Source organism: Trichosurus vulpecula, chromosome 2, assembly GCF_011100635.1.
Source record: "Trichosurus vulpecula isolate mTriVul1 chromosome 2, mTriVul1.pri, whole genome shotgun sequence".
NCBI classification, from domain to species: Eukaryota; Metazoa; Chordata; class Mammalia; order Diprotodontia; family Phalangeridae; genus Trichosurus; species Trichosurus vulpecula.
Window position 1 is genome coordinate 78,988,072 of NC_050574.1, and position 25,443 is coordinate 79,013,514.

Consider the following 25,443-nt stretch of genomic DNA (forward strand, 5'->3'; position numbering starts at 1 on the left):
GAATCCCCACTCCTCCTCCTCTAAGCTTTGCAAACCATCATCTTCAACATGCTTATTTTTATTGTTATTAACAGCAATAAATATCACAACTGTTCAAAGCTTATAAAACAATTATAGGGTTTACAAAATGCTTTCCTGTTATGTGGGGAAAGCACTGGCTGAAGTCAGAGGACCTGAGTTCAAATCCTACCTCTGACACATATCACCTGTGTAACCTTGGGTAACCTCCCTGGGACTCAGTTTCCTCATCTGTAAAATGTTGGAGTAGGACTAGATGACCTTTGAGATCCCCCCCCCCCAGTTCTAAATCAGTGATCTGATAAACTTGGGAAGGAGGCTGAAGAAAGATATTTTTCAACAGGGCAGTCTAGGACTTGAAACCATGATCAAGGAGGCTGATGGACAACTGAAGAAATGTCTCCCTTTGTTACCAGGAGGACCTCAGGGACTGGCCTGGGAAAGAGCCTGCCATGCACTCCAGGAAGCCCATATGGGCTTTAGGACTGAGTCTGAATCAGGTCACTCGATTCAACTCAGTTCAACACATATTTATTAAGTGCTTACTTCACTGGGAAGGAACCATGTTTTAGCTTCCCAGATCATTGGCTTGCCCAAATTTTACCACCATGCAAGTAAATCTTTTTGAGAACTAGGGCTATTTAGACTGTGAAAGAGAAGTCCAAAGAATTCTAACGGCTCAAAAGGTCACCTAGTTCAGCACATTTATTGAAAAGGAATATTTCTCTCTTCCACATTGTAGGGGTTAAGGGCACAGTGCCTCCTTGATCTGGAAAACCCACATACAATTTTGGCCTTCCCTTTGTACCAGAGAAGAAGCCTGAATTATTATGATATTCAAAGTTAAAATGTGTTGCTATACAATATTATACCTATATTTAATGGATTTCTGAATTTCTAAACTTTTTCTGTGTTGCCCATGGCTTCTGTGAAACTCCTTAAAAATTCCCATTTAATTTCTTATGCCAACCCTCGATATATCGAAATCATGATGGGGAAAGTCCCGATGTGGAAGGGATAATAGCCGTACACTCTAAAGCAACACTCTAAGAACCTCCACTTCAAGACCTCTTTGCGGAGCTCACTACCTCCTGAGGCAAGCCATCCTATTTTGGGACAATTCTAATTAATTGCTAAGCAGTGCATCCCCCTATAGACTTGGAATCTGCCTTCCTATAACCTCCACCAACTCGTCCTAGTTCTGCCCTTCTGCATCTACACTGAAAAAGGCTGGTCTTTCTTCCATATGACAGCCCTCAAATGCTTGGAGACAGCTATTGTATCCCTCCACCCCCATCTATTTTCCCTCCTGGGCAAATATTCCCAGTTCTTTACTCATATAACATGGTTTTGAGTACCCTCACTATCCTGACTGTTCTCATTAGGAGGAATTGCAGCTTATCATTGTCCTTTGCAATATGCAGTATCCAGATGAATATACCATGTTGCAGACCAATAGAATAAGAGATGCGAGCATGCCATTATGGAAGGATTTGCACGACGCTAGCCAATCGGGTGGAGATGAGGTCTTTATTTAGGACCATATCATGTCAGGATGTTGGTCCAGAATTGGGAGGGGCCTGAGGAGAATAAAGCCATCTATCTGGTCTGAGACATTCAAAATGAAAGAACAAGAACTGGAACTGGGGAATCTAGGCAGGAAGTTATCACAATGGGAAACAGGGTATAGGGCAGGGTGGGCACTGGGTCAGGGTGTCTAATCAGGAACCAGAGCCAAAAAGGCAAAGCAAAGGTGAACACTTCCAGGGGGATTCAGGGCATAGTAGCCTAATTTTCATGCCCAGCATTTCATAGTCTATAGTCCATCCTTACTAAATGGCTGTCTGTGTCACCCTCACCAGCTGACACCTGTACAATCTTCCCCACTCACCAGAGATATGGTCCAGACACAATACTCCGGATGTGGTTTGGGAGTGCTCCCTCCCCACCTCTCCCAATCAGCTTGATCTGGACTCGAGTCTTTTATTAATGCAGCCTAAGATCACATTAGGGTTTTGCTTTTGTTTTCATTTTAGCAGCTACACCATCCTATTGGCATATGTTGGGGTTATAGTCACTATTCCCTTCCCCCACCTCCACCCCAGTAGTTTTTCACATGAATAAAGCCATATTTCCCCTAGCTTATATTTGCACAAGTGATAGTTTTCCACCTAAATTCAGGGATTTACAATTTACCTCTATTTAATTTCATCTTGTTAGTTTCTACCTATTGTTTCAGCTTATGCAAATCATTTTGGATCTTGATTCAGCTTTTCAAAATAGGAACTATCCATTTCAGCACCATATTTTCTGAGCTAGCATGGTTGGGTTTTTCATTATTGTTGGTTTTTTTTTTACCTCTACACCTAAGACTTTCACACATACACATACAGAGAGAGACAGAAAGAGAGAGAGAGAGAGAGAGAGAGAGAGAGAGAGAGAGAGAGAGAGAGAGAGAGAGAACAGGAGAACATCGAACAATAACATGGAACAGGAAAATATTGGAGAGAATGTTGGAAAGAGCTCTAGGTTCAAGCCCTGGCTCTGTGACCTTTAACAAGTTGGATCACCTTTCCAGGCTTCAGATGCCTCACCTTTAAAATGAAAGGGCTGAGCCAAATGATTTCAAAGTTATCTTCTGACTCTAATGCTATGCTCCTATCATCTTAGTATCAGATCCCTAAGTCCCACCACTAGAGACCTGTTTCATTATTGAAATGGATATATTCATCCACTATTTCCAAGTATAATTATTCAACAATCCCTGTAACAGTACTATCATCATGGCCATCTTGCATCTATATGTTGTTTATAAGGATAAAGGCAATGCCTAGCTAAAATAAAGCTCTACTCTTATCTATGTCATTTCCCTGTTCTGCTAGTACTTCTCCCACCCCACCCCACTCCCCCCAAAAAATGAAGTTGTTTTTAATGGCCTGTTAACAGTCAACTCCTGGTTATCATTGCATTCTTTTCTAAGTACTCATAATCCACCTACTTAAGAATCCATTCTAGAATTTTGCAGGAGTTCAGTACCAAGGTTACTGGTCCACTCGTTCCAGAATCCACCTTTCCTTTGCTTGTTCTAAATCATAGCAACCTTGCCTGTTTCAAGTCTTCTGGAACCTGTTCCATTATCCATGATTTCTTTTTTGAGTTAGCAAAAATTCAAAAGCTGTCAAAGAGAGAAATAATGAATCATTCAGAGACGCTAAACCAAACTCCCTGATTCCTGAGAACAAAAGTGAATCAGGATTAGCAGGGTGGCTTCTTTGGGTCTCTTCTTTGTGTCCTCAGTGGCTTCACCCATTTCTAGAAATGATAGCTGTCCAGTGTCAACCATTTGCTCAGACATTGTGCATTATTCCTGGATCCATGACATAAAGGACAATGTAAAAATAAAAGATATTGACTAGTTGGCATCCCCCTCCAGAATAATGACTAAGATAGTATGCTGTTCATTTCCCAAACAGCAGTTCAGTGTACAGTATAACACAGAAGAAAGATGAAAACTGCTATCCATCTGAAGCCAAAGGGAAAAAAGCAGGCAGAAAATAGTTAGTGTTGAAAGAGGACATCAAAATAAATATTTCCATCCAGCTAAGGCATTTCAAGTCAGCTACAAACACAATATTAATAATCTCCTCCTATTTCCATAGCTGAGTCTCACAGTACTACTGAGGCTGCAGTTTTACTGTGATGACAAAGTGGTTTGCATTTCTCTATTAAAATGTGAGGCGGTGGAGATGATGATGATGGTAGTGGTGGTGGTAGAAGGGATGGTGATGGTGATGATGGTGGTGGTAGTGGTAATGGGGATGATGATGAAAATGGAGGAGAAAGAAGAGAATCAGGAAGATAAAAAGGATGAAGAAATACTAGCTCTTAAAATCTATAAACGGGCACAGAATATTTAGGCTTGATGGGGCCTTAAAAAACCTTCTAGGTTAACTTGCCTATTTTATGGAGAAGGAAACTGAAGCCCTGAGAAAAAAAGTCAGAAAGTCACTTGACCAGGGTCACAAAGAAAGTAAATGATGGTGCTCAAACTCAAAGCCCCATCTTCTGACTCCCTGGCCAGTATCCTTTGCATCAGACTGCTAGTAATATTTTGATTTGGAAGAAAATGTCTATGTTTTCCAGAAATTTCACAGAAATCTTGTATATTTTTTGTGTGACAGAATTTTAGAATTGGTCATTCAGTCCAACCCTTACCTGAATAAGAATGACCTCTGCATCACACCCAACAAGTGATCCTTCAGTCCCTGCATTAAGACCTCCAGCAAGGGGAGACCCACTACCTTCAAAGGCAAGTGGATTCCACTTGGAGGTGGCTCTAATTATTGGCAATTTTGCCTTATATTGAAATTTGCTTCTTTACGACTTTCACTCATTGCTTCTAGTCCCAATCTCTGAAGCCCAACAAGACAATTCTAGTTACTCTTCCAAATGACAGCTCTAGTCAAAGACAACTATTATCTCCTCCCATACCCCAAATCTTCTCTTCTGCATGCTGAACATTCTCAGTTCCTTCAGTTGATTCCACATATACTATGATCCATCTCAGGATCCTTCTCCATCCTGGGTACCTTCCTCTAGATATTTCCATTTTTAGCAATGTTCTTCCTTTTTAACATGTGGCACCCAGAACCCAACACAATATTCTAGATGTAGTCTGAACATGGCAGGCTCCTTCCCTCCCTAGTCCTGGTCACTATACCTCTTAATACAGCCTAAGATTTGCATTAGCTTTCTTGCCAGCCAAATCACCACTATTGGATCACACAGAGCTTGTGTTCCACTAAGACCCACCAGATTCTTTTTAGATCATGGTTAGGTCTAACTATACAATGTCCTTATTATACTGGTGATGTTGATTTTTGGATACTGTACAAGAATTGACATTTATTCCCATTCAACTTCATCTTATTGAATTCATCCTAATGTTCCGGCCTGTTGAGATCTTTTGGAATACTGATTCTGCCACCCAGTATATTAGATGTTGGTCCTAGCTTTGTGTTATCTGCCACTTTGATAAGCATAGTACCCCATGCCTTCATTCAAGTCAAGGATAAACATGTAAGCATACAGGGCCAAGGAGAGATTGCTTGCATTCCCAAATAGAGACTTATCAAACCATTAATGAACTAATCTTTGAATCCAGCCTTTTGTCCAGTTCCAAATGCACTTAATTGTATTATGATGTAACCTCTATCTCTCTCTATTTTCTACAAGAATAGGAGAGATTTTATCAGATACTTTGCTAAAATCTAGGAACACCTAGCCCTGGGTATAAAGCAGAGATGTCAGTGACTAGTTGAGAAAGATCTCACAATTTCCTTCCTATATGTTTGGGTTTGTAGCTCTGTGAATTTGGATTTGAATGCTCAGTTTCCTGAAAGAACTAGGACCTCTGAAAAAAAATTGGTTCATGTTTCTTGTGTGCAAGAAAGTCATTATCAGTTCAGTATTGAGCATATTTTGCATGGTAGGCCTCAGGTTTTTCATCTGTAAAATGGAGGAGAGAAGTACACCAGATGATCTCAACAATCTCTTTTCAAGTTAAAGTCTATGAGCCTTTGATCTTTGTCCTTGGCAAGTCATCTTGGTGTGGTCATAGTTCAAAGTAAGGATATGATTATAGGGAGAGGAATCACTGGTCCTGCTGCTCCCTTGTTAGTATGGGTGATACTGTAGGAAAATCTCCCCAGGCAGAGTTTTATGCAGGTCACTTGGCCCTCTTAGCTCAGGTGAGGGCTCCCAGATGCTTATTTCTGATGGCAGCAGGGAGGAAATCCCACCTGGCGTTAATCTTTTCATTAGCCTATTGCTTACTGTCTGATGACTTGCTTCATGAGGATTGGTTTTGTCCTAAGGAAGGAGGAGTCCTTTTAAAAATGAGGTCACTATAAGAAGGAAAATAGCAGAATTTCTTTAATGGCTCCCTAAATCTCTCTTCTAGAAGGGATGGGGTGGGGATGGGGCTAGGCAGACCTTTCATAGGATGTCAGACCCAGGAGAGGCCTCTTTAAAAATTAATTACTAGATGAATCCACTAAGATAATGGAATCTAGGGCCCTGAGAAGTATAGTCCAACTCCTCCATTTTCCATATGAAAGAAGTGAGGTTCAGAGAAATTTGTTAAATGACTTTCCCAAAGTGTCACAGAGAAGAAGACACAATTTGATTGCAAGCCATCTGAATTTAAATCCAATGCTTTTCAGCTCTGTTCCCCTGTGGCTTTCTGCCATGGTCCAGAGAGAGTAGAGAGGCAATACAGAGCAAGAGAAATAAGTTGTAGGAATAGGAAGGACTCAGGGGCCCAAATATGACCCAGACTCTGGAAGAGACAATGAGTCAGGAAAGCTCTGAGTTGGGGAAAGAGACAAAAAAATGGCAAGAAATAAATACAGCAATAAATGGAGCTTCAGCTGGGAGTCAGAGTGATTCTTTTTGTTCAAATTATCTTTAAAACTTTTCATTTGAATCTGTTTAATAAGAAAAGGCTTACCCAGAGGAAGAAGTATTTTTTTAATGTGACTGGGGAGTTGAATTGGAAAGAACATCGTAACAAAGATATTAAAAAGGGGATTAAATCAAACCACTAGTGCACCACTCTGTGGGCTCCCAGGAACCTAGGACCGAGGCACTTAAACCCTGTAATGTTCAATGAAAAAGGAGTCTCTAAAAGTGGGCCATAAATCCTGGTTGAGCTCCCCTCTTGACGTACTAGACACACCGCACCATCAAAGACACAAAAGGGGATTGGGTGTGTGTTATTGAGATCCGCATCCTTTGAACAAGGCACACATTAGCAAAGGTAACCAGCTCAATAGCCACTCCTCCAAGAGGACTTCCAGGATTGCAGTGGAGAATAAGGTCAGGAGAAGTGGCTAGGATTCATGCTGGGACTGGCTCCACATTCTCCAAGGGAGGCTCACAAAAGGCAAACACTCAACAGCAGATCCCCCTGGCATCTCTAAAGCCAAGAGAAGAAAGGAAGAGAGAGTCTTCTTTAACACTCCCTCCTCTTCCATCCCCATATACTTGATCTGTCACTGAGCTCTGTCACCTCTTTCTTTGCCCCATCCCCAAAGCCACCACTCTGATCTTGGGCCCTCATGACTTCACATCTAAATGATCATAATAACATCTTAATCACAGGCTACTACTAGAGAAAGAGCCCTGGAGTAATAAGACCTGGATTTGAGCCCCGGATCCAACACCCTTGAGCTGTATGACTGTAAGGATGTCAACTGACCTCTCTGAATTTCAATTTCTGTTTCTCTAAACTAGGAATAATAAGACATGTACTAACTACCTCATCAGGGTGCTGTGGGGAGGAAATGGAAAAATGAAAGATTCTTTGTAAAGTGCTTTGTAACTGCCAGCTATTATCCTCCTCCCTCCTTTATCATTATCTCATACATCCTACACACCCACTGACAGACTGATTTTCCTAATATATCCTAAAGATATCCTGTTTCATCACATCACTCTCTTACTCAAGAACCCACTGTGGCTCCCTAGTGACCATACAATATAATCTTAACTTCCCTCAAGGCCCACCACAGTCCAGCCTCAGTCAACCTTTTGTACAGTGGGAAGACTATGCATACCTCTTCAACAGATCACTGGATGGGGAGCTTCCAGAGGGGCATCAAGAGAGTGTCATCTGTACTACAGGCTGCCTATAAGGGCTAGTGGGAAAATAAGGTTCTAGAAGAACTGATAGATCACCTCTGAGTAGATTGAATGCCACAAAGTCATCAACACCAGATGGGAAAGAGAAACTAATGAAATAATAGTCATTCATATTTATGTAGTGCTTTTAGGTTTGCAAAGCACTTTACATTTATTATCTTATTTGATCCTCACAAAACCTTGTGAGACAGGTGTTATTATTATTGTTTTCCTTTTACAAAGGAGGGAATTCAAAGGTTAAGTGGTTTGCCAATACACTTACACAATTTTAAGTGACTGTCTCGGTTTCCTGACCCAGGTTTCCTGACTCCAATCTCAATTTGGACAAAACTATAAGATAGAATCATCAATACGGGAATTCAGTAAATCTGTTAAGTCATGACAACAGATATGAATATGAATGGATGACTCTCCCACTTATACTACACTCTATCAGACCCACTGCAGCTCAATGCTACAAATATGTTCTACTCATCTGGGTGCAAAACATTATCTTGCAAACAAGTTAGACCCCTTCTTACCTCTGTGCCTTCGTTTCTGCTGTTTCCCTGATGTTCCCTTCTCTCCTACCTGCTTCCCCAAATCCTACTCATCCTTCCTCCTCCACAAAACCTTCTCTGACCACTCCAGCCCACATAAGTCTCCCTGTCACCTAAGCTCCTCTTGGACATCAGAGTTAGAACTATTTTGTTTAACACATAACAATTCTCCTGCTTTTCATGTGTCTGAGAGTCTTGTACCCACAACCAGATTTTTTGTTCCTTTCAGGCAAAGATCAGGCTTTAGAATGATAGAACCATGGGATATTAGCACTGGAAAGAACTTTAGAGATAAACGCTAAAGGAAAGAATGGACTTGAACACTGGTATCCCCATAGTGCCAAGCTCAGGGCTAAGTACTTGGTAGGTCTATAAATGCTTGTTGACGGATTGACTGAAGGAAAAGTTTTTCCTTCATAAATTAGCTCCTGGTTGTCCAAACCCACAGCATGGAGAATACATGTTGATTCCAGCTCCATGCCACCCCTGGGGTTGATATACCACCTGCTAACTAAGCAACCAAAGCTTCACTCACATCATTCTGAGGCCAGATTTCACCACTTGACATTTACTTGTCAAGGAAAAGAAAACATGAATCCATATCTGAGCAAAATAATGTATGGGTTTCATTGTCCAATTTTGCCCATCTAAAGTGACCTCACATTGTATCCTCTGATCCAAGGTAGGTGATCCTTGCATCCAGACTGAAGGGCAACTGCTACCTCTGTACTTCTCTCCTCCTCTCTGACTGGTGCCAAGCCCAATGCATCTGGCCCAGCTCCCTGGGACTGGGAAAGTCCATGACCAGGGGCCATCAATAGCAGATGGTGACAAGTGCTCTGCGTTTCCTTCTATAGCCACGGGCCCCTGGGCCTCCTTCCCCCAGATGGCTCATGGTCTGAATGCTATGGAATATAGTGGAGAGCACTAAGTCTTCTTGGCCTGACCACAGGATGGAACTAGACAGGGAGGAAGGGAGAGTGCAAAGAGCCAGATGTATACTGCACATACAAAAAAAAACAATTGTTGATCATTAGACCTACCCAAGAGTAGAGTAGGTTGCCTCAGGAGGTAGTGAACTAGAGGTCTGTAAGCAAAGGCTTGTATTTCTGTACAGGTATGAGTCAGACTAGACTAGTTGGACCCTGAGATTCTGTCATTTTGTAGGAACACTCTTGTTTTGTTAGGAATATTGCAGAGGGAATTTTGTATCAGATGGTGGTGATGAGATGAGGTGATGAGGCCCTGAGGTCCCTTCTGGTTCTGGGATTCTAGGATAATGTGACTTTTCATATTAGATACCACTTGATCTTGGTTTTGAACCTGGGGGTTCCAATGGGTCCTGGCCCATTCATTCATTCAACAAACACTTGCTAAGTGAGCACCTCTGGTGTATCGTGCTGGGACCTGAGGCTCACAGAAAAGTTTCAAGCTCAGGGACAGATTGGATGAGATGACTTCTGGGGTCTCTTACTCTGAGGATCTGCAATTCTGGGATGTGTGAAGGACACATATATACATCACTCCAGTGATAAGTGCCGTTGTAGCAGGGAGAGAAACATAGTGCCTTCATGGTCGGGGATAGATGCTAGGGAGAGTATTATTTTGACTATCAGATGAGCAACTATGGTTGTAAGCAATCTGTGAAAAATGATAAGGGGTGGGAGGCATACAGAAAGAGGTGGCAATGGGCCAGCCCAATGGTGAAGGAAGAAAGACATTTGATGGAAGGAGACAGCCAGTATACCCCAAATTAAGGAAGGTCACCAGAAATCAGAAGTCTTTCCAGTTAGCTATGAGAGTTGCATGAAATTTTAAACCAATAAGCCAAAGAAGAGGTAGTACAGTTGGGCTGGGTGAGGTAGTTGGTATGAGGAGGCAGTTTGACTGGGCAGGTAGTTGGGCTAAGGAGACAGAGATAGACTGAGCCCAAGCAGATGAACTGGGCACACAAGCAGGCTGAGGAAACAGGCTTATAGGCAGTTGGGCTGGGCAGACATTTGGACTGAGTAGACCACTGCACTGAGGCTAGGCTAAATGGGCAGTTGGGTTGGTGTGTGCAGACAGTTGAAGTGGACTGACATTTGGGCTGAGAAAGCAGTTGGACTGAGCAGACAGTTAGATGGTTGGACTCAGGAGACGGTTGGGCTGAGCCAGCTCAGCCCAGAGGATTCTGGGAAGGAGGCTTGTTCTTTCTGAGGCTGATATTTGAAGGGAGAAATCACAAATCAGGAAGGGCTGTGAACTTTCTTGCCCTAAGGTAGTGACACCCTGATCTTCAGCTTCAGTCTGTGGAAAATAGATTCAATCAGCAAGCTTAAAGCTGGCCAGCCTTGTAGCAATGAGATTACTTTGCTTCCTAAGATCTCTCCCATTTTTGCATTACTCACAAGTTATATCTCATTCCTGTAAATCAGCAGTGCTCAAAATGGGACCCCTGGGGGTACCTGAGACCCTTTCAGGAAGTCATCAAGGTCAAAACCATTTTCTTAATAATACAGAAATGTTTTAATTTCTAATACAGTAAATATTACTATAATTGACAAATAAAAGTTCTTTGGGGTCCTTAATGGGACAGCTAGGTGTCAAAGTAGATAGAATGCCAGGCCTGGAGTCAGGAAGAGTCATCTCCTGAGTTCAAATGTGGCCTCAGACACTGACTAATAATATTCTTTAAGAGTGTAAAGGGCTTAAGATCAAAATTTGAGAGTGGTTGCTATATATAAATACCCTTACTTAAAACTGAAAAGGGGCTCCAGGCTGATAAATTGAAAAGAGAGAGTAGGTGGTGATGGATTTGAATCTGACCACGGTAGCAAAAGTGTTTCCTTGTTTGTTAGGTGGGGAATTAGGAAGAAGTACCTGAATATAGAGCAGACCTGTGACCTCTAAGGGACTCAAGAGGTTTGAAGTGTTCCAGCCTGGAATGTAATTTTGTTCTTCTCAAGATAGTAGAGATGAGAGCCCCTCCTGGGATTTTCTCCAGAGTGCTGGTGGTAGGTATTTTATATAGTGAGAGTGATGGGAGAGACAGACATAATCAAGAATGAAACAACATTCTTGACTAAAGCATCATGGAAGACTTCTCAGAAAGGGTGACATTTGAGTAGGGCATGATTTTAACAGGCTGACACTGAGGGAAATAGTCTAGTCAAAGGGAACAATAAAAAACTTGAGCAAAACTCCAGGATAGAGGATGCTGAGTAGTCCAATTTGGGTAGAATGCAGAGGACAGTTAGGGGGATAGTGTGTGATAAAGCTGGAAAAATGCATTGAGGTCAAATTTTAGAAGACCTTGAATGACAGGATAAGGAGTCTGAACTTTATTTAGCAGGCAACAGGGAGACAGTAAAGTGTTTTGAAGAGGGGAATAACATTCTTGACACTGTGTTTTAGGAGGATTAATAGGTAGGGTGGTTAGGGATAGACAGGTGATGGGGAGAGAGTGGAGGGAAATCAGTTAGGATACTAGCAAAACAGATGAAGTAGAAGATAATGAAACCCAAATGATGCATGTGTTATTCAGATTTAGAGCTGGAAAAGACCCTAAAGACCAACTGGTGCAAACTCCTTATTTCACAGAAGATGAAACTAAGGCCCCAGAGAAGCTAAGAGACTTGCCATCCAATGTCATAGAAGTAAATAGCATCACCAGAATTTGAACTCAGGACTTCTGACTTTAGATACAATGCCTGCCCCATCATTACCATATGTTGGGAATGAAAGAAAAAGGATGGAATACTATTGTGCCATAAGAAATGGGGATGATACAGACTTCATAACAACCTTGAAAAACCTACACGACATAATGCTGAGTGAGCGGAGCAGAGCCAGGAGAACATTGTACACAACCACAGATATATGGATTCCGTGAGGACCAACCCAGACACACTTCGCTCTTCTCAGCAACGAAAGGTGCAAGGACAACTCCAGGGGACTCACGATGGAGAATGCTATCTTTATCCAGAGAAAGAACTGTGAAGTTTGAATACAGATTGAGGCACACTACATGCTCGCCTTTTTTTCTTCTCTTTTGTTTTTGTTTTTGGGGTTTTTTTTTGGTTCTGTCTCTTCTTTCTCATGATTCATTCCATTGGTCATAATTCTTCTCCACAAGTTGACTAGTGTATAAATTAATTCAATGTGAAGTTATACATTATAGTTATATGAGATTCCATGCCATCTTGGAGAGGGAGAGGGGAGGGAGGGGAGAAAATCTGGAACTCAAAATTATGTAGAACAGTGTGTGGTAAACTAAAAATAAATGTAAATTAAAAAAAAGAAAAAAAAGAAAAAAAGGATGGGTGCGAGACACATTCTGCAGCAGATTGCCCCCTCTATCATCCCTACTCTCTCACTAATCTTCAATCTTTCTCTGTCTATTATCTGTTTCTCTACTACCTATAGACATGCCTAGGTTTCTTCCATCCTCAAAAACTTTCACTTGATTTGTTCATCCCAGCTAGGTATCCACTTAGATCTCTCCTCCAATTGTTGGCTAAACTACTTGAAAAAAGTATGTACAATTGGTGCCTCAGCTTCCTTTCTTTTTCATTCTCTTCTTACCTCTCTGTAGTCTGGCTTTCAACCACATCATTCAGTTGGAACTGGACTTTCTTAAGTTATCAATTGTGAATTCTAATGGCTTCCCTCTCCTCCAATATTTCACCTACTTGACCTCCCTGCACACTTTGGTACAGTTGCTCAGCCTCATCACTTTGATATTGCTTTCTTTCTAGGTTTTTATAATACTGCTCTCTCTTAGTTCTCTGTGTCTGACTACTGTTTCCATTGTGGATCTTCATCCAGATCATGCATGCCTATTAACCATGAGTGTCTCCCATTGGTCTGTTCCAGGCCCTCTTTTCCCTCAATACTATTTTACTTGGTGATCTCATTAGCTGCCATAAGTTCAAATATCTCTATGCAGAGTATTTTAAAGTCTATTTGCCCAGCCCTGACCTCCTGTCTCTCATCTCTAATTGCCCATCTCAAAATGGACATATCAAACTCTGTATGTCCAAAGCAAAACTCACTATCTTTTCCTCAAAACGCTTCCCTCTTCCTAAATTCCCTATTGTTGAGGGTACCACCACTCAAGTTTGAAACCTAGGTGTCATCCTCAACTTCTTAGTCTTTCTCATCTCCTATATGGAATCTGTTGCCAAGGTCTATTGATTTTACCTTCATGACATCTCTCATGTATGTCCTCTGTCACAGGCACCACCCTGGTCCAGGCCCTTGTCACTTCTGAGGACTATTGCAATAGCTGCTGGTGGGTCTGCCTGCCACAAGTCTCTCCCTACTCCAATCCAACCTCCATTCAGCTTTCAAATTGGTCTTCCTCAAGCACAAATTTGACCCCGTCACTCTTTAATTTGATAAACACTAGTGGATTGTTACTGCCTCCAGGATCAAATAAAAAATCCTCTGGCTATTAAAGCCCTTCATAAACCCTCCCTTTCTATGTTTTATCCCTATGTACTCTGTGATCTAGGGATACTCACTGTCCTTGCTGTTCCTTGAAGGTGATGATCTCCCAATTCTGAAAATTTTGATTGGTTCTCTCCCATTTCTCATCTCTCTCTCTCTGCCTCTCTCTCTCTGTCTCTCTCTGTCTGTCTCTCTCTCTCTCTTTCTCTCTCTCTCTCTCTCTCAGATTCCTTCAAGTCTCAACTAAATGTCTTCCTTTTGCAAGAAGCCTTTCCCATTCCTCCTTTAATCTTCATGCCTTCCCTCTGAGTTTACCCCCAACTTATCCTGCATATATCTTGTTTGTATCTAGTTGTTTGCATGTTGTTTCTCCCTGATAGGACTGTGAGTTCCCTACAAGCAAGGATCATTTTTTATCCCCCATACTTAGTACAATTTCTGGCACATAGTAGGCAATAAATGCCTGTTGATGAACTGTCTAGAGAACTATCTGAAGACCACTGAATGTGAATGGATGGGGGTGGGACTCAAAGGTCAGAGATGACTGCGTTTTCCAGCCTGATTAATGGAGAGATTAGTAGTAATATTAACAGAAATTAACAGACAAGAAGCCAGATTTAGGAAAAGATAATAAGCTTAGGTTTTGAGTTTGCTATTTTGTGGGACATCCAGGAGAAGATGTTGAATAAACAACTAAAAATTCAGAACTGAAGCACTAGAGAGATATTGGAGGTTGAAAGATGAGAAGGGAAAGGAAGAGAGAGAAACAGAGATAGAATGACTCCCAAAGTCCATGGCCCAAGGATTTTGGAAATACAGGGCCTGAAAATGAAAAGAAGCTGGATTGGGAAGAGAAGAGGGCAGATGCTTGTCTCTGGCGCTTAGGTCCTACACCTAGGCTTGAGGGTTGGGAGAAGGAGAATCCAGATGAGTGAGATACAAACCAGCCTTTCCATACCTAATTAACCAGGTGAGAACGCATAAACCAATCTGTCACTGAGGAAAGTGCCTTAAAAGGGTTTTAAAATGTCACATTATTATAATGAAAGTCCTTGGAATACTCAGAAGAGAAGTATCAATTATTCCTTCTGGCTTCACTTCTCCAAGATGAACATCTCTCATTCTTTCAGGTAAGCCTCCTGTGCCCTAGACTTGAAGCCAAAGACTCTGGTTGTCCTCCTCTAATACCATCCAAATTGGTACTATCTTTTCTAAAATATGGTCTGAACAGAACATGGTCTGTACCACGTCATTCCTGCTGACCTACTCCTTCTAATTTTACTATTTCTCTTGGTGGCAGCACTATTATCTGTTTATAAACTTGAAATGAATCCTTCCTTCTCTTTCTCACCCCCACCTCACGTCTACTTGACTTTCCAAGGATTTTGTGAAATTGTTCTCTTGGGGTTCCCTTCCTGCCTGTCTGGCCAATCCATCTCAGCCTCCTCTGATAGATTTACAATGACATCTTGCCTGCTGTGTGTGGGGCCTAGAGGCCTAGGACCCCAGCATCTTGGACCTCAGACCTCTTTTCATTCTACATTCTCTCCCTTGGTGATCTCAACAGTTGTAACCAAATCACCTCTGGATTTGACCATCACCTCTATGCAGACAACTTCCAAATGGATACATCCCACTCTCATCTCTCTCTTCTGAGTCTCACACTATCAGCTGTCTTTTGGGCATAACAACACCATGTATCCAAAATAGAACTCATCTTTTCCCTAATCCGATGCTCTTAATTTCCCCAATTCTGTTGATTACATCACCCAGATTTGCAACCCAGGAGTCATCTGTTCCTCACCACTCTTCTTCTCCCTATATAGGCAATTATTAGCAAACATCTTGTCTATTCTTCCTTCTCAATGTCTCCACCATGCTCATTCAGAACATATCTCATTTGTGTTATTACAATAGCTTCTAAATTAGTCATCCAGTCTCTCACCTCTACAATTCATCCTTCATGCAGCTGCTAAAAGACTAAAGCACAGATGTGATAATGCCACCTCCCTGTTGAAGGAGCCACAGTGGCTCCCCATTGCCTCTAGGATAAAGTATAAACTTGATCTAGTTTAAACCATCCAGATGATGGTTTAAACCATTTAAAGCGTCTAGATGATGGTTCATCTTTCATCTAGCCAAGTCACCGGTTCAAATCTTTCTAGGCTGATTGCATAATTCATTCCTTAGACATAGTAACTGGCCTCCACACTGATCCCATGAAAACCTCTCCATTCCCCACTTCCCCCCTTAGCACAGGCCACCCATGCACACCATGCCTGATTGACTCTCTCAGCTTATTTCAAGTCTCCAGTCCTTCAAGGCCTTTCCTGACTTCCTCAGTTGTTATTGTCCCACCTCTCGAGACCCCTTTGTAAGTCTTTGTATATATCCTGTATTGTCTGTAGATATGTTGTATTCCCTAAGCAAAGAATAAGCTCCTTGAGGGAAGGACCTGTCTCACTTCTTTATGTTCCCAGTGTCTAGCAGTGCCTGGAACATACTGAGTGCTTAAAAACTCTTTTGAGATTCATTGACTTCCTGCAAACATCTTTTAAACTTGCCTTCTCTATTCAGCAGACCAGAAGATCCTTTGTGGGTAACACAGGGTTCATAGCTTTAGATCTTGAGGGGATCTCAGAGGTCATTTACTTATCCCATATTTTGCAGCTAATACCCTGCAAGAAAAGTCACTTGCTCAAGATCACATCCCTAGGAAGGAGTTGCCAAGACTCACCCCTCAGTCTTTTGACTCCAAAACCTTATACCAAGCCCCCATGTCTACTATCTTATTTCTATAGTCTCCTGATGGGTATTTCTACCTCTGCTCTCTCTTATCTATCATACCATTGCCAGGATAAACTTCTTCACACAGAGATCTGATTGCAATATGCTCTAGCATAACTCTTCTGCTCTGTGTCATTCTACCATTAGCTAATGAGCAAGTGAAAACTCCTCTGCTGGCTTTCAGGACCCTCCACACTCTGTCCCAAGCCTTTCTGCTCAGCATTATTCCATACTATGCACCTGCAAACAAACACTCTAGCCAAGTCAACTCCATGGCCCATTCAAACTACTCCATACCCCCCTCTCCCATCTCTACCTTTAAAAAACAAAACAAAACTATGTTCTTTATGCCCAGAATGCCTCCTGCTCCTCCTTTATCTGTTGAATTGCTACTTTAAGGCCCAGTACAAATGGTACCTCCACCAGGAAGTTTTCCTTCATCTCCCTCATACCTCATCTAGTGCTTTGTTGATACCTCTCTGGGACTTTTCACGTGTTGTTGTATATTATAGTAATCTCTGTTGGCAATCTTCCCCCAACCACAACCACACTTGACTATAAGCTTCATGAAGGCAGAGCCCATGTCATATCTAAACTTTATCTGAACCAGCTCTCTATACCAATCCCTCTGGTCTGCACACAGCAAGTGTTTAGTCAATGTTTGCTAAATGAATGAAGAGGAAAGTCATCAGCAGAATAAGGGGGAAGGTAGCTAGGTAGGGCTTAAGGTAGGGTTCAAGGAAAGAAGAGGAGATTTGGAATAGCTACTGGTTTCCTATTCCTTTTTCCCCTCCTAGGCCTGAGGCTAGGCTTCCCCTCCTGGCTGAGGTTCACAGTCTTGGCCTTGACTCTTGGTCTGGCTCAGTGACATCTCCATCAGTCATATCCCATCCTGACTCTAATGGGGTTGGGAAATATGATGTTGGGGAATTGCTTTTCCTATGTGAGCTTCTGTCAGGACCATGCAATTGGATAGAGATCTTCACATTCTCAGTCTAAAGTGGACAAATCAGGACTTTGTGTAGAAAGGTAATGGGAATTAATTTCTAATAGTCAGAACTCTTGGCAATGGGCTAGACTGTCTCAGGTAGTGAGCTGATCACTAGAGTCACTACAAATGTTGAAAAAGTGGCCAATGACCACACTAAGGAAGCCATAAAGAGGCTCTTGGCATTAGAATAAGGACTTGGACCAGATGTTGCCTCTATTATCTCTTTCAATTTTCAGATTCCATGCTTCATTTATTCCTCCATTCATTCAACTAACATTTAGAATCTTTCATCTAGACTTCCTGGGCTAACAAGACTTCATTCACAGTTGTTTATAGAGAGACTGAAGAGTATAATATCAGCGGACTTTTGTGGGTAACAGGTTATTTTTTGTTTCTTGAACAAGGATTGTAGCTTTGGATTTTAAAGGGATTCCAGAAGTCATCTATTTATCCCATATTTTGCAGATGAGGCAGTTCAGACCCAGCAAGAAAAGTCACTTGCTCAAGATCATGGCCCAAGAAGTAGTTGTAAGGACTCACACCTAAGTCTTTTGACTCCAAAGCCAATATTCTCTCCACACATGTTGTTCGTTGTTCTGGGGCCCAAGGGGTACACCCAAGAGGACATTTGGAAGGAAAAGAATCAGGGTCTATAAATTCTAGTGAGTCAGGAGGAAAATGTTTGGAGGTGAGATTATTATGAAGGTGGAGACTTTGGGCCAGATCAGGGCAAGGGCATGTGTTGTTAAGTAAAATTGATGAGGCCACAAAGAACTCAACTGAATCAAATCTAATTATTAGTAACAAAAATAGGTCCTCTCAATGACTTCAGGAACTCAGTTTCCCTGCAGTAAAACAGTGTTGAACTCAGTCTCTAAAGTCATCAGCATCTAATCTGTACAAACCTCTAGCTTTTACAGAGCCAAAAGTCCTCCATGTTGCACTTGTCTAGGCACCATTCCTGTGCCCCAGCATCCCAGTGAGCTCTCTTGTATCTACAACACTGGCGGGATGAAAGCTTCTTGCCATTCTATACCTGCGGGAGGGAGCTGAGTATAGATATTCTCTAAGCCACACCTAACCAGAAGATCATTTATGTGGTAATTTTAAAATATGAAATACATTTTTGAAAGGTCTCAGAACTTCCGATTTACCTTTCTAATTAGGTTTTGGCAGAGGATAGCAACAAGGATGTAAATAAAGTAGGAAGAGCTGTGCTTAAGTTTGAATAAAGGCAAAGCTCCCAGAGGCTGAAGGGTTAGTGGTACTGATTAAGGATAAAGCAAGCAGTTGCCACAGTGACAGGATGGGAGAATTGTGTCTGGGGGAGGGGTACAGCCTAGGCGTGGCAGCTCCTAGGAGCAGAGAATACAGCACCCACCCTGCCTGACAGGGGGGTCAGCAGCACTGCTGAGGACCTATACCTATGGTGGAAAAGGGAGGGGGATTAACTCACAAGCAGGAGCTGTGAAATGTAGTCACCCAAATCAGAGCCACCAGTTTCAGACTACTGGCATGCCCCCTCATCAGGCGGCCCTGCCAATGTCATTTCACAATAAGATTTTTAATATATCATAACACATCCTCCTGTAAAGTGAAGAAACCTACAATAATGCTCTTTGACTGATGGCCCATTTACGAAATGCTTCCGATGGAATCATCTGCCCCCTGTGATGGCATTTCACCTAATGTGTTTTCACAGACCCAATTAACAATGTTAGGCAGGATATAACTCGATTTTTTTAAGTTAGTGCACGAAATGTACTGGGGTAGAGCCATAATAACGGTCTGACCAATCCTGGTCACATGAGCAAGATCAATGAACTTATTGATCCAGATGCCCCGCTCAAGAGAAATATTCCCAAGTGTGACACCAAGACAAAGCTTGTCCCTCGGTGGGAGATGCTAAAGCTGTTATTGAAACTGAGGAAGACCAAGGTCAGCCCATGTTCCTAGTGATATCCTGGGGAGTGCAAATCCCATCTAAACAGAACTGTAGACTCACATAGTTGGGGAATGATCAGAGTTCATCACATACACACATACGTATTTGGAACAGCTCCCAGGGTTTACTCAGACAGAAGCCCCAGTTCACTCAGATGATGGGGGCAGCTTCCAGAGCTGGGGCTCGTGCACACAGACCAGAAAGCTCCCAGTACACTGGCCAGAAAGTACCCAGAGCCAGATAGCTCGTGGAATAATTGGCCCAATAGACTGGGGTTCACTGAAGCACATGATCTGATTAGTTTATTGAATGAATAGCCTGCATTTTCATAGTGCTTGCTCTTCTCATACATCATCTCCTTTGATTCTTATGACAAGCCTGTGACTTAGGCGCTGCCAGCATTATCTCCATTCTAATCTCCATTTTATAAAAGAGGAAAAAGGTGAAGTGTCTTCCCCAGGGTCACACAGCTAGACTACACACAGAGCCTGGCTTCAAACACAGGTGTCCTGACACTACTTTATGAGACAGCTCCCAAAGCTGGGGCTCCCCCCACCACAGGCTCCCAGAATCCCTTTGGGCGTTGCCAGAGTAACTACTAGAGTAACTTACATTTATATAACGCCATCCAATTCTACAAAACACTTTCCTTACAGTAGAAGGGAAGCTCCTTGAGGGCAGGGACTGCTTTGTTTTATCTCTGTATATGCAGCAACATGCAAACACAGGGCTGGGAACCAGAGAAAATATGCCCTCAGTAAGCAGGGAAGATTTTGGTAGAGGTGAGGGATGGGAGATGGGGCCTTGCACATAGGAAACACTTAAATGTTTATTGAACTAAATCACAGAATCTTAGAAAAAGGATCTCGGAGATGACCTAGTTCAATGTATACCTGACCTGGAATCCCCTGTGCAGCATCCCAGTCTCTGTTGGAAAATTAGCCACCCTAAAGATGGAGCCTGCTGCCTCCAGAGGAAGCCACCCCACTTGTGTGCTCACCATTACATCACAACCTAAATTTGCCTCTCTGTCACTTCTATTCATCATTCTACTTCTCCCCACTGGAGAGCCAAGCAGAACATGTCAAATCCCTTTTCCATGCATCAGCTCTTCAAGCACTAGGGGGTCATCTCCGTTGCCTCCAAATCTTTTGTTTTCTAGGCGAAACATCGCTGGATACTCGATCAATGCTTGAATCATGTAGCCTCTCATCCCCTCACTAAACCGGTCACCCATGGGTGGAACTCTTTAGTTTATCAGTGTCCTTCCTAAAATTTCTCACCCAGACTTGAAAACATTGCTCCAGATGTGATCCAACTGTGAAACAATATGGTAGGACTAACATCCTTTCACTCTGGACACCATTTAATACTGAGCTCTAATGTCTCTGGCTGTTCTATCACACTGTTGGCTCCTATCAGTATTTTTTAACTACACCTATCCTTAATAAATTCCATCTTGCTCTAATCTGTCAATATCTCCAATACTGAGTCATTTATAAAGACTAGAGAGCTCTCAGATACAACCTATGAAATGTCCAGATGGGAAGTTGGATAACAAATGCATGCTGAACAAACGAAGGAGGAAATGAATGAGACTCATGTTTGTAGAGCAGACGGTTCCCAAGCCTGGGCTCATGCACACAGTCCAGATAGTTCCCAGAATGGGGATAATGCTTAAAGGCCAGACAGCTCCCAGAAGGCACTTCCTTGAAGCACACCACCTGATCATTTCCTTGACTTGGAAGTTGGATGTTTGTTGAATGAATAAATGGCTGAATGAGCTTCATGCACATAGGTCACACAACTTACTCTCAGACCACAGATCATACACACATCCAGGATAGCTTAAGAATAAATGAATGCATGAATGAATGAAGTTTGTATACATGTCAGAGATCCCCAGACTGGGGCTCATAACCAATGACCAAACAACTCACAGATTAGGATTCATATACACAGACAAACCTGCTCCTACACCTGGAGAATGAATGAATGAATGAATGAATGAAACTCATGCTCACAGGCTAGATGTTTCCCAGACTGAATTTCATATACTTGGCTTTATCTGCTCTTAGATCTGGAACTAGATAACATTTGCTAAATGAATGAATGAATGAATGAGGCTCATGAACATAAATCAGAAAATTTCCAGGCTTGATCTTTATGATTATATAGGCCAGGCATTTCCCACACATCTGGCTCATGTACATAGGCTACGCAGCTCCCAGAATGGGGTTCATATAGAAGCTAAATACCATATTAGCTCCTAAACCTGGGGCTAGATAATAAATTTTTGTCAGATGAATGAATGGATAGGTGTATGGATGAATGTGATGTACACAGGCCAGACAGGTCCCTGACTAGACTTCATGCACATGGACTAGACATCCAGATCCAAGGTTCATGGATAAGCCAGACAATTGCCAAACTAAAGGGTCATGCACACAAGCCAGAAAGTTTCCATAACTGGGATTCATAAACATAAACCATTCAGCTCCTGTATAGAGGCCAGATAACTCTAGCAATTGGCGGATTTGTCAAAGTTTCAAATAAGCTTCAAAAGATGGGGCTTCCACTTCACAAGCAGATTCCTAAATGTACTATGGTGATATACTTGGCTTATGCCTGAACAGTTAGAATGAGATTGTATCAGACACATCTGGGCAATTGCAAGTGTAATAACTTGAATTTTATGCAACTGTTTATTTAAAATTTCCAAAGTACTTTTATATCTATCATCTCTTATCATCCTCACCACAACTCCGAAGGCTGATAAGACCAAGTTCATCATTCAGTTTAAAGAAGAGGAAACAGAGGTACAAAGGGGTTAATCAATTTGCCCCAGCTCACACAGGTAATCAGTGGCACACCCCAAACTAAAATGAAGATCTTCTGACACCCATACGTTCACACCCCAGTCCAATTTTCAGGTCCACATACAAAGTTGGGTATTAGAGAGAAGAGAGGGCTGGAAGAAGCCAAGGCTAGCTGCGGAAACTAAGTCCCATGTTAAAAACTACCCATGGCTAATCTACCAAGTGGTTAAGTGCCACCTAGCTATTGTCTGCAGATCCATTACTTCCAGTGGTAAGTGCCTAATTTGAAGTGGGAAGACTTCAGCCCTTAGTCATCCAGAGGCAGTGTAGTTCAATGGAAAGATCCCTGGAGTGGGGGGCTAGAGTTAAGGCCTTAACCAAATCACTTGCCCTCTCTGTTTCCATCTCTGTAAAATGAAGGAACTGGATGCTCTGCCTGGGACCAGCTCAGCATTCAGGCTCCCGCATCTGCAGCTCTGCATCGAACACTGCTCAACTGCACCAGGCTTGAGATGTTTGTTTCTCTAATGCAGCTGAGGCAGTCTGAGAACAGAGTGCCTTTAACTTCCTCCTCTCTGATGAGGACTGCAGAGCAGGAGAGATGGGAAAGGAAGCAGCTGAGCTGCTTGCATCTTCAGCCCACTGATGTGCTTAGGGCTCTCAATTCTCCAGGATCCAAAGGTAAGCTTTGCAACAGCCTATGAGCAGCCGCTAACAGCTGGCCATTGCCTGGGTGCTGCTTGGATTAGCAAGCAAAGACTCCACCAACTCCCCAATGCCATTCTCCACTGTGCAGAACCATACACTGAGGCCTGCAACACTTAATTATCACTTAGCCTCTAATTAGCACTTAATTATTAACACTTAATCCATCTGTAAAATGGGGACAGCACTATCTGTCTGGAGGGGATGTTGTGAGGAGTAATTAATTCAGGTTTGAAACACCCTTTGAAGACAGAAAACTTATGGAAAGACTAAATAGGGGCATGAATCATAGCCTTTCATTCCTTCTCCTGCCTCTCCCTCCCTATCCCCCAGCTTTTGTTCTCCTGCTTCCTCTTGCCCCCCGCCTCTGCCCCAGTATAGACACTTGGCACTCCCAGACACAGGGTTTCCCAGCAGGAAATAGGCATATTTACAGTCATCTTCTAGAATGTGTTAATTTTCTATTATGGTCTTTGACGATGTCAGGGCTTTCCCAGTAAATATTTTGATGTGTGCTTTTGGAGAGGTTTCTGTAGCGGCTGAATGGGACAGCTGCTTCCAAGCTGGGGGATTCCAGATGTGGCTCCACACCAAGATCAGTTTGTGTGATGGGAAGGAAAGTGAGTATCTCCGAAAAGCATCTCCCAAGAAATCCTCATCTCTAAACCACCTCTGAGGAGGAACTTGGGAACCCTGGAGTAAGGTAGATCTCTGGGACTGGCAGATCATGCTAGCTCTGATCAATGCAACTTTCTTGCCTCTCATATCCAAGGCTTTGGGTAGAGAAGTGATATTAGCAGGCAAGGAAGAAAAGTTGGCCCTTTATCCCAGGATAGTCCCAAAAGGTGCCCCAATCATCATAGGGCACAACTCTTCCTAGGGCTTTATTCCTTGCAGCCCCTGAGACTTGTGGGGCTGGTGTGCTGATTTGTTGGTATTAGAAAGCCTAGAGGGAAATGTGAAGCATGAGGAAGGGAAGACATTAGGTCAGCCACCATAGAGGGGCTGTGGGTATGGAGCCAAGGGAAATATTCTCCACAAGCAAATGCCTCCCAAGGAATTAGACCTTTGATGCTCAGAGTCCCCCAGCCCAAGTTTCTATCATGGCAGGGGAGAAACACTCACTCATCCTGGAAAGTGCTGTCGTGGTCTCTGAGGGCACCAGGTGGGGCAGAAGTGGGCTGTGCTGGTACCATTGCTCCTGTCCTAGGCTGGAAGGCTTCTGGGAGGCCCTGGGCCCTCTTCCATATCTCATGGCAGGTCTTGTCCAGGCTGTCTTGAGGTGTGTCCTGGTGGATCCAGATATGCCTGGGGAACGGGCCCAGGGGTGAGGGGCGCTTGGTGGCCACCGTGGTAGAAGGGAGCCCGTTCCCACTGGCCATCATCCTCCTCTCTTTGTAGAAGGGCCTTTGCCTGCCCAGGGCTCCAAGACAGACCATCCACAACCCCTCATTCACCAGAAATCGAGTTGGGGATACGGGAGTTAAGGGGTCGGATTTTTCTCTCTTTCCTCCAAGGACAATTGTTTAACAAGGCTACGTGTGTTTGTGTGTGAGCGTGTGTGTGAGAGTGTGAGTGTGTTCTGGGGGAGGGGTTATTTTGATTTTTTTTATTTGCTCTTTCCTTTTGCCCCCCTCCCCCCTCCCCCAGAAGAAAATATTTTAAAATAAAAGACAACAAACCTAGTAGCTTAGTAACCGTGGAATCCCTGGAGCACAGGATCCTGGCAACTGGGCCGGCAGAATAACAACTGGAGACAAGCTGAGAGGGGGATCAAGGGCCGGCAGGGCCCCTTCCTCTCGATGCTGCCACAGCAAGGAAATAGGGCAGCCGCGGTACGGATAACCCGCCCTCACCACCTCCACGCCCCCACGCTAGTTCAGTAATGGAACACCACCCCTCTGCCCTTTCTCCGTTCCCCGCCTGGCCAGAGTCGTTCACAACTGGGCAGTCCAGGCACGAGACCCGTTCAGGAAGGGGGTGGGGGTGGGAGGGAGGGCTCAGACCCTCCCCCCTCCCCATCTGCCTTCGCTGACCCTCTCGAGCCAACCGCCCTGCCGAGCCACCTACCACCCCAGTGCACATCCTCCTACTGCCTCCGCATCCCCATCCTGGGGATGAGGTAGGGGACCTAGGGATGGGGAGGGCAACAGAAAAGGTCCGCAGCTCAGGCTTCAAAGCTCCAAGAGATTTGAAAATCAATCCTTGTCATTTTACAGAAGAGGCAATCGAGGCCCAGGGAGAAGCGTCTAGCCCCAGGACACACAGGTAAGTAACAGGGTAGTAATTCGCACCCATGTCGTCTGACTCCCAAGCTAGTGTTCTTTCTACTGCAGTACATAGCCCCCCGTCTTTAGAAGTAGAGAAGCGCGCGCCCTCCTCTGCCTCTTCAGCCAAACCTCCCTTGCTGTAACACTCCTCCCTGACTGCCAGGAATGAAAACCCGACAGTTCTTAACTGTTCCCCCAACCTCCACCCTTTCCCACCCAGGCCCCGGGGGCT

At 43.4% G+C, this 25,443-nt stretch overlaps 1 protein-coding gene across 2 annotated transcripts in view; it reads right to left on the minus strand.

Annotated features, from left to right (window-relative positions):
- The window catches only part of C2H1orf94 (chromosome 2 C1orf94 homolog), a 69,247-nt gene extending 44,631 nt beyond the window's left edge, over positions 1-24,616 (minus strand). Inside the window, exon 1 of one of the 2 annotated variants that reach the window (XM_036742587.1) lies at positions 24,067-24,616. In XM_036742587.1, the coding sequence (XP_036598482.1) occupies positions 24,067-24,380 (314 nt within the window). In that variant the 5' untranslated portion in view covers positions 24,381-24,616. The remainder of the gene's footprint in view (positions 1-24,066) is intronic. The other variant, XM_036742588.1, reaches the window with a different exon arrangement.
- Positions 24,617-25,443: the final 827 nt, after the last annotated feature.